At 51.6% G+C, this 19684-nt stretch overlaps 1 protein-coding gene across 1 annotated transcript in view; it reads right to left on the bottom strand.

Annotated features, from left to right (window-relative positions):
• DYNC1H1 (dynein cytoplasmic 1 heavy chain 1) overlaps positions 1–19684 on the bottom strand; it is a 378125-nt gene that overhangs the window by 199830 nt on the left and 158611 nt on the right. Inside the window, exon 41 of the mRNA XM_029597957.1 lies at positions 3122–3287. Within this exon, the coding sequence (XP_029453817.1) occupies positions 3122–3287 (166 nt within the window). The remainder of the gene's footprint in view (positions 1–3121; positions 3288–19684) is intronic.

The following is a 19684-nucleotide window of genomic DNA, read 5'->3' as shown; positions in this document are numbered from 1 at the left end:
TATGAGTGAGCCGGGCTCCCCGGTATCACCCGCCGGCTGTAGCAGTCCCCGAGTCTTCAACCCTCTGCTCTTTTGCCTCTGATACCAGGGGGGATGGTCCCACCAAGACCTGCCAACCCCCTGGGAGGCTCAAAGGAACTTGCTGCGCCTTCTGCCGCTGTTTTCACAATCGAGTAATTTTTTTTTTTTTTTTTTAAAGAGCCAGAAACCTTCTAAGGCACATCTACTGGCTTGGCCGACTGGAGCTGGTGATCCTGATCCGCATCAGGTCCCTCACCAGGGGGCTTGCAGTGGAGACTCGCCTTCATCCACCCCATCCGTATCTGAACTGTCCACCTGACAGGAAAAGGACTGGAGAGGGCGTTTGGCCTTGGGGGCTTCTATGGTACTGTGTGACTTGGTATGCTTGTGGAGTGATGAAGCTCCTGTGCCAGCCTCCAGCGACGGCGGAACCTCACGGGGTACCTTAGTACCCTGGCTCTTTGCTGCTTTGAAGGCTTTATGCAGCAACAAAACAAAATTGGAGGAGAACGAGGAGCTCCCCTCCCCCAGGGCAGCCTTCTCCTGCCACCTGAACATTCGCAGTAAGGCTTCAGTACCTGTGCTGAGAAGAAAAGGGTCCTGAGGCTGCTGCAGCAATTCTGCCCTCCCAGGGTCCCTGCATGCTCTAGAGCTGCTGCGATGCAATTTTGCTGGAATCGGCTCCCCCGAAGAGCCTTCCCCCCCCCCCCCAGGCACCCGGTACAAACTCCGACCTGCAGGCCACACCATGTGGCATGATCCCAAAGCTAAATTAGGATCCGGGCCCAAAAAAATAATCAGCGTGACCAAGACAAACCCCTGGGAGCTCGTAGGAACTGAAAAGGATGGCAAAAATGGCATCAGAAGGAAGGGGGGGGGCCGATGGACCTTCTCTGCCTGACAAACAGGCTGTGCAGATCCCAGTGTGGGAAATCCGCGTGCGTGCACTGCCACAGGCTGAGCAGGCTGCACCATGAGGCATATCCCCGGCCTCAATTTTGGTTCTCCCCGAAAAAAGAACCGCGACGAACGGACGGATTGCCCGGTCAAAAAACGGGCCGGGAAAGCGGCGAAAACGGAGTGGACCCACAGCCAGAAAGCCCCAAACACCAAAAAAAAAAAATATTGGAGAAATTACTTACCTGATAATTTCGTTTTCCTTAGTGTAGACAGATGGACTCAGGACCAATGGGTATAGTGTACTCCTGCTAGCAGTTGGAGACAGATCAGATTTCAATCTGACGTCAGCCCCTAGTACATATACCCCTGCAGGAAGTGCAGCTCTTCAGTATTTTCCGTCTCCATAGCAGTTAGGGACTATCTGCACGCTCTCACAGCGTCAGAATCAAATTCAAAGAAGAAAACCAAATTTTAAAGAAGAAACCTGAGTCCATCTGCTACACGCTAGGAAAATATAATTTTTTTTTTTTTTACCTGGCTGAAGACAGGTTGGCTGAGGGTGAATGAGCTGGGACCACTGGTATCAGCCCTCACCGCGGCAGTTTCAGGGTTCCCAACCCTCTGGCTCTCCAGCCTCTAATACCAGGGGGCATGGTCCCACCAGGACCTGCCAACCCCCTGGGAGGCTACTCGCAACTATCCGATCACTGCTCTAACCAAACTTTTTTTTTTTTTTTAAATTTAAAGGGATCCTTAAACTAAGCTTCCCTTGTAAAATCAAGCGCTAAAAGACTACAAAAGTCAGAACATATCCAACCCTAAACTCAGCACCTCTATCAGACATTAGGTTTTGCACCTCCACCATCTGCTGGAGACAGAAAAATACAGGCAGACACTAGGTGGCACCTCAGGGGTATAGGACAGAGTCCGCGAAGTCTTTCTGTCTCCATCTGCTGGAGGGGAGGCAAAACCCAGCTGTCCTGGACTGATCCGGGTACGTACAGGGAACCACTGATATTTAAGGTCCAATTCACTAAAGTTCAGCATGTACATAAAATTGAGTGCAATGCAATACACAAACCTGCATTCCCCCAACCCTGCTCTATAAAGCTTCTGAGGTGTCATCTGGCAATGTGCAGCAATGCATGTCCCTCCTACTGTGTTTCTCCAAAAATAAGACAGGTTTTATATTCTTTTTTAGCTCCGAAAAAACAGTTAGGACTTATTTTCAGGGGATGTCTGTCGGGCCATCCATTGCTCCTACCATGTGACAGGGACCAACCAATGGCACCAATAGCCTGTCACATGATAAGGGCAAAGGGCCATCGGCGCCATTTTGATTACTGGCGGCCAACTGCCCGAGAGCAGGAGATCGCTCCTGGGACCCCCGCTGGACCACCAGGGAATTTCAGCAAGTTTTTTTTTTGGGGGGGGGGGGGGGTTTGCAATGAATTAAATTTGAACGGTTGGGGTGGGTTTGGGGTTTTGTTTTTTTTACACAACCCCCCCATCTGCCCCCCCCCCTCCGGTTTTGGGGCCCTCCTCCAGGGACTTTCAGTAAGTCTTGGGGGGGGGGGGGCTCTGGCAAGTCTTGGGGTCCAACCATGCGTCCACCTATAACTAGGGCTTATATTTCGAGCCCACTCCAAAAATCCTAAAAAGTCAAACTAGGGCTTATTTTCGGGGAACCACGATATCCTTACCATTCCAAAGGGTCCCTACGACCCTTTGGAATGCTAAGGAAGCAAATGATCAGGAGGTCCAGGGGCTGAAATCCCCTGTACCCAACTAAACCCTTTCACTTAGAGTTGGTTAGCATACAGGGATTGAAAATGAGGGAGAGGAGTGTTCAAAATGCATATAATGTACAAGCATGCTAATTTTGTGCATGTTTTATGGAATTCACATTTCAGTGTACAAATAAAAATGAACACATTGTCCTTTAGGAGCTGTTAACATGCATTCTAGATTATTTTCAGCTTGTTTTTAGAGCATAAATCCCCTAATCCAAAACAATGACACTGAAATTGGCCAGTATAGGACAAAAATGACAAACAAGATCTACTGTTATATTCACAGGTTCTATTTTTTTGGGGGGGGGGAGGGGGGAGTCATAAAAGTTTGAAGAGAGCTTGATCACCAGGAGAATAAACTGAGCATCGCATTTATAGGTTCTTTGTATTACTGGACTGGGAGTTACCTGAGACATTGTATAGAATTCAACCATAGCAGCAGTAAGAGGTTCTGCGTATGTACGGAGGGATGGGATGAGCCTCAACATTGCACGATTGAAGGTGCCGTAGATCTGAGTAAGTGATGCTGATCCTGGGTAATCCACATACACAACAGGTATGTGTCGCAGAAATCTGGCCAGAAGAAACAACCGCCATTAATACAGACAGTTAAAATGGCTTCCCTCTCCCTTTCTCTTCTTACAATAAAACCAACAAAGTATTGTATACAATAGATTAAGGATTTATTTTCGTATTTTGCCAATAAATAGGGGTCCAATATTCAAATATATCTGGCTATGGACCAGATTCATTAAGGGTTTTCTCCCATTTTGTGTCTTTGGGAAAAACCCTTAGGTACTATGTTGGCTGGATATAACTTTTCTGGCTAAAATAGAAGGGATATTCAGCAGCACGGCTCTGCCACTGAATATATTTATTTAAAAACTTTTCTATGCCGTCGCTAAGTTATATACCATCGCAACGGTTTACAAATAGGCACATAGACTAAGGTAAGTAAATGTAGGTTATAGGAAAATTAGTTTCTTACCTGATAATTTTCGTTCCTGTAGTACCAAGGATCAGTCCAGGACACCTGGGTTGTGACCCCGCACCAGTAGATGGAGACAGATTAAAACTTGTGGGCGGAGCTACATATGCTCCTGTGCCAGTCACAGCCCCTCAGTCATACGTAATGTCAAAGTAGACAAAAAATAGAACAACCAAACTAAATAACTAACCTTAACAGGGAGCCATTCAAAGACCCCCAACCGGAACAGAACCCCAAAACGAGGGAACGAAGCAATAACCGGAATAGTTAACAAAGAAATGAGCGGACTCTCCGTTTCTTCAGAACAGTACGGGCGGGATCCTGGACTGATCCTTGGTACTACAGGAACGAAAATTATCAGGTAAGAAACTAATTTTCCTTTCCCTGTACGTACCAGGATCAGTCCAGGACACCTGGGATGTACCAGAGCTAAATTACCGAGGGTGGGAAGCAGAGAGTCCCGCTCGGAGTACCCTCTCTCCAAAACCCCCAGAATTCGCAGCCTGAACATCCAACCGATAGTGTCTAATGAAGGTATGTAAGGACTTCCAGGTAGCTGCTCTACAAATCTCTTGAGGCGAAACCTGAGAAGATTCCGCCCAAGACGCAGCATGAGCTCTTGTTGAATGAGCCCTGAGACCGTTCGGGATAGGCTTCCCTCGTAACACGTACGCTGAGCCGATGGCCTCTTTAAGCCACCGTGCGATTGTCGTCCTGGAAGCCGGGCCTCCTTTCTTTGGGCCCGAGAATAGAACAAAGAGATGATCCGACACCCGGAAAGGGTTAGTGACTTCTAGATAATGGAGGAGAACCCTCCGCACATCCAACTTCCGCAATTCTTTCCATTGCGGGTCGGAATATTCAGCACCTGCGAAAGCAGGAAGCTCAATAGACTGGTTCAAATGAAACGGTGACACCACTTTTGGCAAAAAAGACGGAACCGTCCGCAGGGAAACTCCCGTATCTGAAATCCGCAGGAATGGCTCCCGACAAGACAAAGCCTGTAATTCCGAGACTCTCCGAGCCGAGGTAATCGCAACCAGGAAAACGGTCTTTAAAGTAAGATCCTTAAGAGTAGACCGTTTTAAGGGTTCGAACGGAGCCGTAGACAAAGAAGAAAGGACCCAATTAAGATTCCAGGAGGAACATGGATGATGTAGTGGTGGACGAAGATGTTTAGCCCCCCGAAGAAAACGAGAGACATCGGGATGCAGGGCCAGAGAGGAACCGCGAACCTTACCCCGCAAACAACCAATCACCGCCACCTGTACACGAAGGGTACTACAAGAAAGCCCTTTGGCTAGACCGGCCTGAAGAAAAGCCAGAATATCAGAGACGGACGCGGAAATGGGATCTAGCCCTCGGTTGATACACCACTCCTCAAAAACTACCCAGACACGTACATAAGCCAAGGACGTAGAGTGCTTTCTGGACCGCAGTAACGTGGCTACCACCGCATCTGAATAGCCTTTTTTCTTTAGACGTTGCCTCTCAAAAGCCATGCCGCGAGACAGAAGTGATCCGCATCCTCCAAACAAACGGGGCCCTGACGAAGGAGCCCCGGAAACCCCTGTAGCCGAAGGGGAGCATCCACCGACAGCTGAACGAGATCCGCAAACCAAGGGCGCCGTGGCCACTCCGGCGCTACCATGATCACGTTGGACGGGTGCAACTCTATGCGCCTTAAGATCTTGCCTATCATTGGCCACGGAGGGAATACGTACAACACCACGTTGGTTGGCCAAGGAAGAACCAGCGCATCGACGCCCTCGGCTCCTCGCTCCCGACGTCGACTGTAAAACCGAGGAGCCTTCGCGTTGTGCCACGTGGCCATCAGGTCCATGTGGGGCAGCCCCCACCGATCGCAAATGAGATGAAAGGCATCTTCCGTCAGCTCCCATTCTCCGGGGTCGAGGTGGTGTCGACTGAGAAAGTCCGCCTGAACATTGTCGACCCCGGCTATGTGAGACGCTGCTATGGAGTTGAGATGGCGCTCTGCCCAACTCATCAGGAGCTTTGCCTCTTCCGCCACAAGTGGACTTCTTGTCCCCCCTTGGCGATTGATGTATGATACTGTTGTTGCATTGTCTGACAACACACGGACCGCCTTCCCTTGGACCAACGGGAGAAAGGCTTGCAGAGCCAGGCGAACCGCTCTGGTTTCCAGACGGTTGATGGACCACTGCGACTGGACGGAGGACCATCGGCCCTGTACCGACTTGTCTAGACAGACCGCTCCCCAACCGGAGAGACTGGCATCCGTCGTCACCACTGTCCAGTCGGGGACCAACAGAGACACTCCGCAAGAGAGATGGCCCGGATCGAGCCACCAGTGAAGACTCTCCCGCGCCTGAGTCGTGAGTGGAAGTGGTAGGTGGAACTCTTCTGATACCGGCTTCCAACGGGAGAGCAACGCAAATTGTAATGGTCGCAGATGAGCAAAAGCCCAAGGAACCAACGCCAGTGTGGACGCCATAGATCCCAGAACCGTCAGATAATCGCGAACCAGCGGCAGCTGAAGACTTAATAATCGACGCACTTGACACTGAAGCTTGCGTGCACGATCCATGGACAGAAAAACCTTGCCCTGCTTCGTGTCGAAAAGAGCTCCCAGGTATTCCAAGGACTGGGTAGGAACAAGCTGACTCTTGTTGAGATTGACAACCCAACCTAAGGTCTGCAACAACTGGAGGACTCTGGCTACCGCCTGACGGCAACAGGTTTCGGACTTGGCTCGAATCAGCCAATCGTCCAAGTAGGGGTGCACCAGGAAACCCTCTCGTCGAAGGTGAGCCGCCACCACTACCATCACTTTTGTAAATGTTCGCGGAGCCGTGGCGAGGCCGAAGGGAAGAGCCCGAAATTGGTAGTGTCTGCCCAAGATGCAAAATCTGAGAAATCTCTGGAAAGACGGATGAATTCCGACGTGGAGGTACGCCTCCGTGAGGTCTAAGGAGGCCATGAATTCGCCTGGACGAACCGAGGCAATCACTGACCGAATCGTTTCCATCTTGAAGTGTGGAATACGCAGACACTTGTTTACTCCTTTGAGGTCCAAAATCGGTCGGGCCGTGCCATCCTTCTTTGGCACGATGAAGTATATGGAATAACGACCCGTGCCTTGTTGATTGGGAGGAACGGGGACGATTGCTCCTAAATCTTCCAGGCGCCGGAGGGTGGTTAGCACTGCCGTCGTCTTTTTTGGGCACTTGCAGGGCGACATCAGGAACTTGTCTGCTGGAGTCCGTACAAAATCTAACGCGTAACCGTGTCTTATGATGTTGAGAACCCACTGATCGGAAGTTATTTTGGCCCATTCCTCGAAAAACAAGGTCAGCCTCGCCCCTACGTTTGGAACGGAGGCCAGCGGCTGCCGTAAGGAATGGACCCGCTGTATCTCATTGAGAGGCTTTGGGACCCGTGCCGGACGGGGTGCCTCCTTGTCTGCCGTAACGTTTCCCACGAAAGGACTGTGGCCACGAAGAGGCCCGGGAAGAAGTCGAGCGATAAGAAGGAGCCGAGGACCTCTGTGGACGAGATCTCTTGTTACCTCGAAACCGGGACCTGGACGGATAGGAGGATCGGGCTCTGGACCTGTCTTCTGGGAGTTTAAAAGCTCTGTTCTCTCCAAGAGAAAGCATGAGATCATCCAACTCTTTGCCGAATAACAACTTCCCCTTGAAGGGCAGGGCTCCAAGGTGAGCCTTGGAGGATCCATCCGCCGACCAATTGCGAAGCCAAAGTAAACGACGCGCCGAGACTGCAGAGACCATGGATCTTGCTGAAGTACGTAGTAGGTCATAGAGAGCATCCGCACTATAAGCAATGGCAGCCTCTAGGCGATCCGCCTGCGTGGCCTCTTCAGGAGAAAGACCTGCATTCGCCTGTATAACTTGGGCCCAGCGCAAACTAGCCCGCATGGCATAGTTGCTACAAATGGCAGCCCGAACCCCCAACGCTGAGACCTCGAAGATCTTTTTGAGCTGCACCTCAAGCTTCCTGTCCTGTATGTCTCTAAGGGCTGTGGCCCCAGTGACCGGAATCGTGGAACGTTTAGTTACTGCCGACACCGCTGAATCCACCTTTGGAAGCCGAAGAAGTTCCAGTGCGTCTTCTGGCAAAGGGTAGAGCTTATCCATTGCCTTAGATACCTTCAGACCTAGTTCAGGAGTATCCCACTCCCGAAACAAAATGTCAGACGCCGAGAAATGGAATGGGAAGGCTACCGCTGGACCAGTGAGTCCTAGCAGGACTGGATCCATAGTTGCTCCGGGGCGCGAGACTGTCGGTGGGGCTTCAACCCCTAACTCGCTGAGGATTGCCGGTATAAGCGGGGACAGCTCGTCCCTTCGGAAAAGACGTACCACCTTCGGGTCGTCCCCATCACCGGCTTGCGAAGGTTTGCCCGGCCCCGACTGGGCAGAATTGTCCCCCGTTGCACCATCGACCCCCGTCAGGGGCTCATCAGGCGGAACCACCTCATCTTGTGAGGTGGAGTCGGTATCTGTATCCTGCGGGACACCTCTTGGTGTCCGTTTTCTTGTCGCAGGGTCATCCCGGGATTTTTTCTTCTTTGGAGTGTCCCCTTTGGAGTGGCTATGCAGCTCCTTGCGTCTGCGGCCCTTGTATTTTAAAACTTTGCGCAGCAGGAGGGCAAAATCCGCCGAAAACGAGGACTCCGAATCTGAGGTGACCGAATCATCACCATCCTCATCCGGGGACTTAGCCCCCCCCGGTGGAAGCCCCCCCTGAAGACCTTTGTTGAGGCGACAAGGCGGGAGGCACGGCAGAATCCCCTGCAGGTTCCTGCCTGACTTCATGAACAGAAGCCAAGATGGCCGCCGCTCCCGCACTGAGCGGGAAGGGGTCAGCTGGCATGACAGGAACGGCGGTAGTGCGAGACGGCGACCGCACCGACCGGGAACGGACCCCCCTGCTCTTTGTAGAAGGTCCCTCCCCGCCCGGAATGCAGGCGGAACAAATCCCCTCACGGGAGAGCCGCGCGCGCGCCGAGCCGCAAGCGCGGCAAACTGTACCCCGAGGCATCCTCACAGTCGCGCGGAAACGCGAAGGAAAATTAAAAATAAAATTTAAAATCTAAAGCGCCGAAAAAAACTCCCCTCCCCTCGCCGAACCGAGGACCTATTTCCCCCCCCGGCGAAGAAGAAAACGGAGAGCCGACACAAACAAAGAAAAAAATAAAATACACTTTTTTTTTTTTTTTTTTTTTTTTTTAAATCAAACCTGCCGCTGTCCAGGGTCCTGGGGCTCCTGCTCCTGTTGGGGGTGAGTGAACCGGGCTCCCCGGTGTCACCCCAACGCTGCTGCTTTGGCAGTTCGGGTCCTCGACCCTCAGCAGCGGCCTCAACCAGGGGGGGATGGTCCTCTCAGAACCTTCCCACCCCCCTGGGAGGCAGGACGGACAGCTTCTTTTAAACTAATTCTAACCAAAATTAGAATGAAGAAACAAACTAAGCTTAAAATTACTAAAAGAACTAAAATAACCCTGACTAAACTAAATATCAGTCCTCAGGGCACCCAGAGGCTGTGACTACACCTGCACCACCTACTGGAGACAGAGTAAGACTGAGGGGCTGTGACTGGCACAGGAGCATATGTAGCTCCGCCCACAAGTTTTAATCTGTCTCCATCTACTGGTGCGGGGTCACAACCCAGGTGTCCTGGACTGATCCTGGTACGTACAGGGAACGTACATTCTAACAGGTGCCAATAAAGTTCGGTTACAATATTTGAGTATTGTTGGTAAAGTCCAGATATATTATTGAATTACTATCTCTTTGAGATATTACTTCTTAAATGTAGGATTGAGTAAATTCATTCTCATCTGCATTACCCTGTAGTTTCATTCTCTACCCTCCAGACTTTTTAATGAAGGCTTTTTTTTTTTTTTTTTTTTTTTTTTAAAGAGCCATGTTTTTAAATTCTAGTTAGCTGGATAGATTATATCAGCTAACTTCAGACCTACTATCAGGCAGATCTAACTTAATTTCATTTAAATGGACACATACGAATATCAGCATATATTTAGCTATGTTAATCAGATAAATAGCTCCCCCATAATCCGCCCACAAGTTATCCAGCTAACTTAGTAAAGACCACTGATTGCAGCCGGATATTCAGCAGCTGCCACTTAGCCAGACAATGGAGATGTTGCTTACCTGATAATTGTTTTCCTTAGTGTACACGGATGGACTCAGGACCAATGTGTTATGCTCCCCTGCCAGCAGATGGAGACGAAGTCAGATTTCAAAGCTGATGTCACCCTAGATACACCCCTACATTGACCTCAGTCCTTCAGTATTCTTTTCAAAAGCCACTGTGGACATACTATTGAAAAAATTGATTTAAAATTTGATTAAAAATGGAGATCCATAACTGTACTCAACCAAACACTGAACCCCAGTAAGAATATAGATGCTCTAATCTAAGTATTGAATAACTGTTTACCCGTAATCTCTTGGAATAGATATCCACTACACGGGGAAATTCTTGGCACTGTTTTTCAGCAGCTGTCAGCGGGATGCTGAGTACATTTGTCTACACTAAAGAAAACAAAATTATCAGGTAAGTACTTTCTCCATTTCCTAGCGTATAGCCAGATGGACTCAGGACCAATAGGATGTACAAATGCTACTCCTGATCAGGGTGGGAAGCTGCCCGCAGTCTGGTTAACACCGCCCTTGCAAAGGCTGAATCCTCGAGCCCATACGTCCAGGTGATTGGAAAAGGTCTGCAAGGAGGACCATGTTGCTGCTCGGCAGATATCGATGGGAGACAGCAGTCTAGCCATTACCTTCTCAGGTTAGAGCCCTTGTAGATAGAGCTCTAACCTGAGAAGGTAATGGCTTTCCTTCCTCCACACAGACTCCCGTGACCACCTCCTTAATCCAACGAGCTATGATAGCCGGCAGAGTTGGTTCGCCCCGCTTCCCTCCACCATGAAGGAGAAACAGGCCGTCCCGTCTTTCAGACCAGTTCTGAAACTTCCAGATGCTGCACCAAAAGTCTACTGACATTCAAATGACTGAGGAGGTTGTATTCTTCCGCATTCTTGTGCTTTTCTAGGGACGGCAATGAAATGGAGTGATTCAAATGAAACTCCGAGACTACCTTGGGCAAGAAGGATGGAATGGTACGAAGCTGTAATGCTCCTGGAGTCATCCAGAGGAACGGTTCCCAATTATGACAATGCCTGTAGTTCAGAGAAGTGACATGCTAGGCATATAGCCACTAGGAACAGTTTTCAAGGATAATAAACGCAAGGATAGACTGTGCAGCGGCCAAAAGGAGGGCCATGCTAAAAATTCTAATACTAGATTAAGATTCCACAAGAGAACTGACCACCATAGGGGTGGCCGGAGGTGCTTCACCCCTTTCAGAAAAACGGGCCACGTCCAGATGAGCCGACAGGCGGGTTCCATTCACCTCGCCCCTGAAACAGAAGAGAGCTGTTACCTGGATCTTCAAGGAGTTAAGGGTCAAACCTTTATTCAAGCTGTCCTGCAAAAATTCCAGAATTAGTGATATTTTGACTGCCTGAGGGGGGACACCGTGTTCCTTGCACCAGGCCTCAAATACTCTCCAGATCCAAACATACACCAGGGAGTAGAGAACTTCCAAGCACGGAATAAGGTGGCAATTACTGCCGCAGAAAATAGTTTCCTCAGGCGAGCCCTCTCAAGTGCCAGACCACAAGACAGAATCGAAATGGATCCTTCTGAAGGACCGGCTGCAGCAGGTCCCTGTGCGGTGGGAGGCATGGGGGGGCTCCACATGTCAGGGACGCCTGGGCCAATCTGGAGCTACTAGACCCCAGCAATCTATCAGCTGAATGGCTTTGGCCAAAACCACCCATTCTCCTGGATTCAGATTCTCCCTGTCTTTTCCTGCGATGTGGAAGGCCGAGATCATCTGTAGATGTATTTCTGCCCATTCCATAAAGAGATCTATCCTCCAGTGACACTTGCTGGCTCTTGGTTCTACCCTGGTGGTTGATGTGGGCTACCACTGTTGCATTGTCTGACATTACATGGACCGCTTGACCCTAGGGTCTGTGGCTGAATTGTAGACATGCTAATCTGACTGCCCGGGTTTCCAGGCGGTTGATGTTCCAAAAGGCCTCTTCCTTGGTCCAATGTCCCTGGGCGTCTGGGTGAGGGCCAGCCAGTTCGGTGTCTGGGTGAGGGCCAGCCAGTTCAGAGAGGTCAGGGGTACATCCCTACTCAGGTGAACTTCCTGTAGCCAGCACTGGAGCCGAGAGCATACTCCCATCGGTAAGTGGAGGCGAATGAAATAGTCGAGACTGTGGGATCCAACATGACCGTAGTGAGCACTGAAGTGGTCACATGTGTGCCCTTGCCCACGGCACTATTTCCAGGGTTGCCGCCATCAAATCAAGAACTTGAAGATACCTCCACACCATCAGGTGTATCATGCTCATTAACCAACGCACTTGGGATATCAAATTCCTTATCTGCATAGTCGGAAGGAAGACCTTGCCCTGCTTAGTGTGGAACAAGACCTCCAGATATTCCAAGGACTAGAAGGGCTTGAGACCGCTTTTGTCCAGGTTTACAACCCAACCGAGTTCCTAAAGCAAGGTGGTCACCCGGAGACTCTCTTCCAAACAAGTTGTCCATGTATGGATGCACCAGGATTGCCTCTTTTTTCAATGATGCTGCTATGACCACCATAAACTTGGAAAATGTTCCAGGGGCGGTAGCTAGGCCAAAGGGCAGTGTCCGGAACTGATAATGGCGACCCAGTACTGCAAAGCATAGGAAATTTTCTTGACAGGTTGGAATATGCAGGTAGGCCTTTGTTAGGACCAGGGAGGTTAAGAACTCTCGACTGTACGATCATTATCATGGGGCGTAGGGTTTCTATGCAAAAATGATTCACTCATATGTTAGTTGACATTCTTGAGGTCCAGGATGGGGGTGAAAGGAATCTTCCTTCTTGGGTGCCATGAAACAGAATGGGTAGATGTGAATCAGTTATTTATTCTTACAGACAATAGGATTAGGGGCCACTCCATGAAGTTAGCAAGTAGCACATTTAAAACTCAGAGAAAATTCTCTCAACGCACAATTAAGCTCTGGAATTTGTTGCCAGAGGATGTGGTAAGAGCAGTTAGTGTAGCTGGATTTTTAAAAAGTTTGAATAAGTTCTTGGAGAAGTCCAATAATTGCTATTAATCAAGTTGTCTTAGAGAATAGCCACTGCTATTACTGGAATCAGTAGCATGGGATCTACTTACTGTTTGGGTACTGCCAGGTACTTGTAGCCTGGCTTGGCCACTGTTGGAAACAGGATGCTGGACTTGATGGACTCTAGGTCTGCCCAGTATGGCAATTTCTTATGTTCTTATGCGTAGTCTCCATTGCCTGCTTCTTGTGCTGGGAGTGGCAAGGAGACATCATATGTCCCGAGGAGTACAGTGAAATTCCAGCCCATATCTTTCTCATATGACCTCCAGTACCCATTTGTCCAAAGTGATTTTGACCCACCGCTGGTAGAAGAGGGACAATTGATCCCCTATCTCCTTGTTCTGCAGGTGAGTCAGCAAATTTTAATTGGGGGGTTTGGGACGAACCTGAACCAGAGCTTGCCCTTCTCTTGAGCTGTCAACTACGAAAGGACTGAGACCTCTGAAATGTCTCGTTTCTGTAGAGGCAAGACCGTTGGGAGCCCCTGGATCGACCCCTCATAGGCAAGGGGCGCTGTAACTGCTTTCTCTTATCTTTTGGTAGCTGGGGAACTGGAGATTCACCCCACTTGCTGGCCAGCTTTTCCAATTCACTTCCAAAATGGAGTGATCCTATAAATCCTTTTGAGGTGGACCTCTAACTTACAATCTTGAACATCCTTCAATGCCGCGGAACCTACAAAAAGAGGGATAGTCCTTTTTGTAACAGCCGATACAGCAGCATCGACATTAGGAAGCGCAAAGAGTTCCAATGCCTATTCGGGTAACAGATAAAGCTGCGCCATGGCCATTCCCACCTTTAAACCAGAATCGGGAGAGGCCCATTCTGCTTCCACCAGTTTCTGCACCGATTTGTGATGCAGAAAAGCTGTGAAGGGGACAAAGCATCCCATCAAGGACCGGATCTGCACCATCCAAATCAGAGTCCACTTGCAGGATTTTAACCTCAAGTACCTGAAAATCCAGCGGCAGCAAGGTGTCAAGCTCTACTCTCTGAAAAAGGCGCACTCTCTTTGGGTCATCACCCCCGGGCAGTGGGACCACCATAGTGTCCCCTGGATCAGTCTCTCCAGAGACCAGATCTGCCAGGTCCACCGGAACCCCTAGCACCTGAGACTCCTCCAATACTATAAATGACTTTGTTGAGGCTCCTGAATCACCCCCACCTTGGTCAGCTGCTGAGGGGGGAACCCGATGAGCCCTACCCTAGAGTGAACCTATGTTGACTAGTTCAAACCTGTTTTGGCCAAGAAGGTGCCCCCCCCGTAGACTGGGCTGGTAAAAAATACATGCCCCCCCACCGGCTGTAGAAGCTGCTTGATGCTTGGCTAGAAAAGCTTCATGCAGCAGCAGCACCAAGTCAGCAGAAAAAGGTTTAAAAGTTCCTTGCCTTCTCAGGAGCGGCCGAATGCAAATCCAAGATGGCCACCGTTCCTGCGCTGATTGGGAAGGAATCAGCATCCCGGTCAGTGATGCGATGCCGGGGCAGTAGTGGAGGAACCCAGAGACTGCTTCGTAGCAGGTTGGAGGGGCCCTCCTCCCCAGAACATGTGGCACAGGGGTCGTGTCGCGAATGAATCATGTCACTCGCGCAGCAAGCTGACCCCTGGCCTATCAGTGCACGTTGCTGGGACAAACAGGAAAGAAAGCTGAGCAGAAACAAAAAAAGAACAAATCTACTGGCACTGCTAAGAGAGAAGGGAGGGTTGCCGCTCAGCCAGGACAAAACTGCTCACTTTTTTTGTGTGTGTAAAACTTTAATAAAAGAGTACCCTAAAACTGAGACGAGCCTACCACATTAAAAAAACATCTAGGCTGTCTCAGACAAAAAAAAAAAAAAAAAAGTACTTAGAGCCTGCAGCCAACCAAATGGCCTCGTGAAAGGGAGGGATCTGGACTACCAGATTTACACCCCACGGGTGCATGGGTCGGGGGACCACAGAAGAATCACCAACCCCCGGCCCTCCCGCCTCAACCCAGAAAAATAAACCCCCGGAATGCTCAAAAAGGGAAAATACAAATAAAAATTGTCTCAATCACAGAACTACAGGATTGCACTCATCTACCATCTGCTGGAGACAGAGAAATACTGAGGAACTGCAGGTGGCACATGTAGTTAAGTAGCAGTGTCAGTAAAACTTTCTCTGTCTCCATCTGCTGGAAGGGAGGCACAACCCAGGAGTCTGGACTGATCCGGGTATGTACAGGGAAAGTAAGAAAATTATTATTTACCTGCTAATTTTCGTTCCTGTAGTACCATGGATCAGTCCAGACAGTGGGTTATGTCCCCAATCCAGCAGATGGAGTCAGCACAAGCTTTGAGGGGGCGTATCCATATATACTACTACCCCCTCTGCAGGAGTTCAGTATCGAGTATATCAAAGCCCGAGTAGAAACCCCCGAAGGATCAAGTTTGTGGAAACAGATAATGAAAACAATTGTAACCGCAACAAGTAACTGCAAACATCCTACCAACTTGTAGGGAGCTGTGAAAAACAGCGAAAAGAAACAACTGTGAAGACACAGAACACTGCGAGCAAGAAGCAGCGCAGAGCTGAGCAGGATCAAGAACCCAAACGCGGTGGGCGTCTGGACTGATCCATGGTACTACAGGAACGAAAATTAGCAGGTAAATAATAATTTTCTTTTCCCTGTACGTACCTGGATCAGTCCAGACAGTGGGATGTACCCAAGCTTCCCTAAATCGGGTGGGGTCCTGCGAGGCCTGCTCGGAGAACCTGCTCGCCAAAGTGTCCAGAGACCGAAGAGGCGAGGTGCAGACGATAGTGCCTCGAGAACGTGTGTAACGATTTCCAGGTGGCTGCCCTACAAATTTCCTGCGAGGATACCGAGCGAACCTCCGCCCAGGAAGCCGCTTGAGAACGTGTAGAATGCGCTACGATTCCGGGTGGGGGAGTCCAACCCGCCCCAATGTAAGAAGCAGCAATGCCGGCCTTCAGCCATCTGGCAATGGTAGTCTTCGAGGCCTGAGACCCCTTCTTAGGACCGGCCCAGAGTACAAAGAGATGGTCAGAGGTTCGGAACTCATTTGTAGCCTCCAGATAGAGGCGCAGAGTGCGCTTGACATTCAAGAGACGGAGAGACTTCGGCTCTGAGGAAGAGAAGGACAGCAACTCCACCGTCTGGTTCACATGGAATGCAGAAACCACCTTCGGAAGGAAGGAGGGAACGGTGCGAAGCGAAACTCCAGAGTCGGAGAAACGGAGATAGGGCTCTCTACACAACAGAGCCTGCATCTCCGAGATGCGTCGAGCGGAACAGATGGTCACAAGAAATACAGTCTTGAGAGTGAGATCCTTTATCGTTGCGCTGCGCAGCGGCTCGAACGGTGGTCCCGACAGGGAGCAAAGCACAAGGTTAAGACTCCAGGAGGGACAAGGGTCCCGTAACGGAGGACGCATATGCTTGACACCCTTGAGAAAACGAGCAATGTCAGGATGCTGTAGAAGAGAGCCCCCATCGCTCAACAGCGAACCAAGGGCGGCCACCTGAACCCGTAGTGAATTATAGGTGAGCCCTTTTTCCACCCCCGCCTGTAGAAACTGAAGGATCTGAGGTACAGAAGCCTTAGCGGGTCTCGTGGCCTGGCTGGTACACCACAGCTTGAACACCTTCCAGACTCGAACATAGGCCGATGTCTTTCGTGCCCGCAATAGCGTGGATACTACCGCCTCCAGGTAGCCCCGACGCTGGAGGCGGCGCCTCTCAAAAGCCAGGCTGCAAGACAGAAGAATTCTGCCTGCTCGAAAAATACCGGGCCCTGATGTAGGAGCTGGGGGAGGTGCCCCAGCCTGATTGGCCTGTCGATCACCAGCTGTAGCAGGTCCGCAAACCAGGGTCGCCTGGGCCATTCTGGGGTGACGAAAACCACGGTCCCCTGATGGCTTTCTATTCTGCGGAGCATCCTGCCCACCAGGGGCCATGGTGGAAAAGAAAGATATGGCGGCCACGGGAGGACCAGGGCATCCACTCCCTCCGCGCTCTCTCCGGTGACTGAAGAAGCGTGGAGCCTTGGCGTTGAGAGCGGACGCCATCAGATCCAAGTGGGGGGCCCCCCACCGATGGACGAGAAGTTGCATTGCTTTGTCGGAGAGAGACCACTCTCCGGGTCCAGCAGTTGACGACTGAGGAAGTCCACCTGGACGTTGTCCACACCGGCGACGTGCGAGGCCGCTAGCCGGACGAGATGACGCTCCGCCCATTGCATCAGCAGCGCCGCCTTGAGCGCGACCTGCGGGCTGCGCGTGCCTCCTTGTCGGTTGATGTAGACCACGGTGGTAGCGTTGTCCGATAGGATTCTGACTTCTCAGTTCCGAAGAAGCGGGAGGAAATGTCGCAGAGCTAGCCGGACCGCTCTGGTTTCCAGACGGTTGATTGACCACTTCGCCTCCACCGTGGACCACGTCCCCTGCGTGGCGCTTCGATCGCAGACTGCACCCCAGCCTGCTAGACTGGCATAGGTGGTCACCACCACCCAATTTGGCAGATCGAGGGACATGCCACGGGCCAGGTTCGGCGGATCCAACCACCAGCCCAGACTGTCCCTGGCATTCTGTGGGAGCGGGAGAATCATCTGATAGTCCTGCAATACTGGTTTCCAACGGGAGAAGAGCGCCCACTGTAAGGTCCTGAGGTGCGCGAAAGCCCAAGGTACAAGGTCGATGGTGGACCCCATCACTCCCAGGAGTTGCAGGTAGTCCCAGGAGGTGGGCTCTGGTAACGCAGAGAACCGTCGTGTGTGATCCCGCAAGGATTGAGCTTTGTCCTGGCGCAGAAAAACTTTGCCCAGTAGGGTGTCGAAAGTTGCCCCCAAAAAAACCCAAGCGTTGCGAGGGCATGAGGGAGCTCTTGGAGAAGTTCACTACCCATCCCAGGGAATGTAGAAACCGTACTACTCGAGTCACCGCTGAGCGTCCATGATCGAATGACTTCGCCCGGAGGAGCCAATCGTCCAGATAAGGATGAACCAGGATGCCCTCCTTCCGGAGAGCTGCCGCCACAACTACCATGATCTTGGTGAAGGTGTGCAGCGCCGGCGCCAATCCAAACGCAAGAGCCGTGAACTGAAAATGCTGGTCCAGAATTTTGAAACGAAGGAAACTGTGGTGGTCCGGGCGGATGGGAATGTGCAGGTAGGCCTCCGTTAAGTCCAGGGAGGCGAGGAACTCCCCCCGATGCACCGCCGCAATCACTGACCGGAGCGTTTCCATGCGGAACCGAACGACTCGAAGGGATTTGTTGACTTCCTTGAGGACTAGGATAGGCCGGAAGGAACCGTCCTTCTTTGGTACGACGAAATAGATGGAATAGTGGCCCGAGCCCACCTCTCCGAAGGGCACAGGCGCAGTAGCGCCTATCTCCCGGAGTCTGTCCAGAGTCAGCTGCACCGCTCCTCTCTTGAGGTCCGAGCCACAGGGGGAAAAGATGAACCTTCCCTGCGGGGGGCGGACAAATTCCAATGCGTAGCTGTGTTTTATGGTATCCAGGACCCACTGGTCCGAGGTGATCCGTGCCCACTCCGCTTAGAAATACGTTAGTCGGTCCCCAATCCTGGGGACAGGGGAGTGGGCGAGACTGGCATCATTGTGAAGACTTGGTATAGGGGTTCCCGGTTCCGGGAGTAGTGCGTGCGGGCCGATGCCCGCGGAAGGCGCGCAACCAGGGCTGAGACCTGGGGGCGGATGGCCGGGAGCCCGTCTGTCTGTAGCCCCTGTAGCACCGTTGCGCTCTGGCTCTGGTCCGAGAAGAAGAAAACGCTCTGGATGGTTGAAACCTATCCTCCAGCAGCCGATGAACAGCGTTCTCCCCCAGGGACTTGATGATCTGGTCCAAATCCTCCCCAAAGAGGAACTTGCCCCTGAAGGGAAGAGAGCCCAGACTGGACTTAGAGGACGTATCAGACGCCCAACTGCGTAGCCACAGTAGTCGTCGTGCTGCCACTACCGAAACCATGGATCTTGTGAGGACCCGAAAAAGGTCGTACGAGGCGTCCGCCCCATACGCCACTGCGGCTTCTAGCCGATCTGCCTGGGCAGCCTCATCGGACGGCAGGTTCTGAGACGTGAGGAGTTGTTGCACCCAAAGGAGACTAGCCCGCTGGGCAAGCGAACTGCACATCACCGCCCGCATACCCAGAGCGGAGACCTCGAAAACCCGCTTAAGGAAAACTTCCAACTTACGATCCTGTGTGTCCCGCAACGCCGCACCTCCCGTCACTGGGATAGTCGTCCTCTTCGTGACCGCCGACACTGCGGAGTCCACCTTTGGGACCTTGATGAGGTCCAGAAAATCTTCGAGGAGCGGGTACAGCTTTTCCATAGCCCGGCTGCTCTTCAGGGAGGCCTCCGGGGTGTCCCATTCCCTGGTGAGAAGTTGTAAAAACGAGTCATGAATGGGAAAAGCCCGAGCCCTCGGCCGGAGTGCCGCCAGGACAGGATCTCCCTTCCTTGAAGAAGTGATGACAGCGGGAGCTACTGGGGCAGGCGGGTCTGGTGGCGGATCCAAATCTAATTCTTGGATGATCTGCGGGATGAGGTCGTCCAGCTCTTCCCTCTGGAAGAGGCGTAGGGTACGCGGATCATCCCCCTCCTGTGTACCGTCCCCTTGTCCCCCGTCCGGGAGGTCAAGTCCATGTCCCGCTGGGTCTGGCACCGCCCCCACTGCCGCGGGCGTGGATCGGACCCGGGTAGGAAGGCGGGAGGCCCCCACTCCCGGAGGGTCGGGGGGGGCCGG

Source organism: Rhinatrema bivittatum, chromosome 4 (genome assembly GCF_901001135.1).
Source record: "Rhinatrema bivittatum chromosome 4, aRhiBiv1.1, whole genome shotgun sequence".
NCBI lineage: Eukaryota > Metazoa > Chordata > Amphibia > Gymnophiona > Rhinatrematidae > Rhinatrema > Rhinatrema bivittatum.
This window is presented reverse-complemented; position numbering and strand designations above follow the sequence as displayed.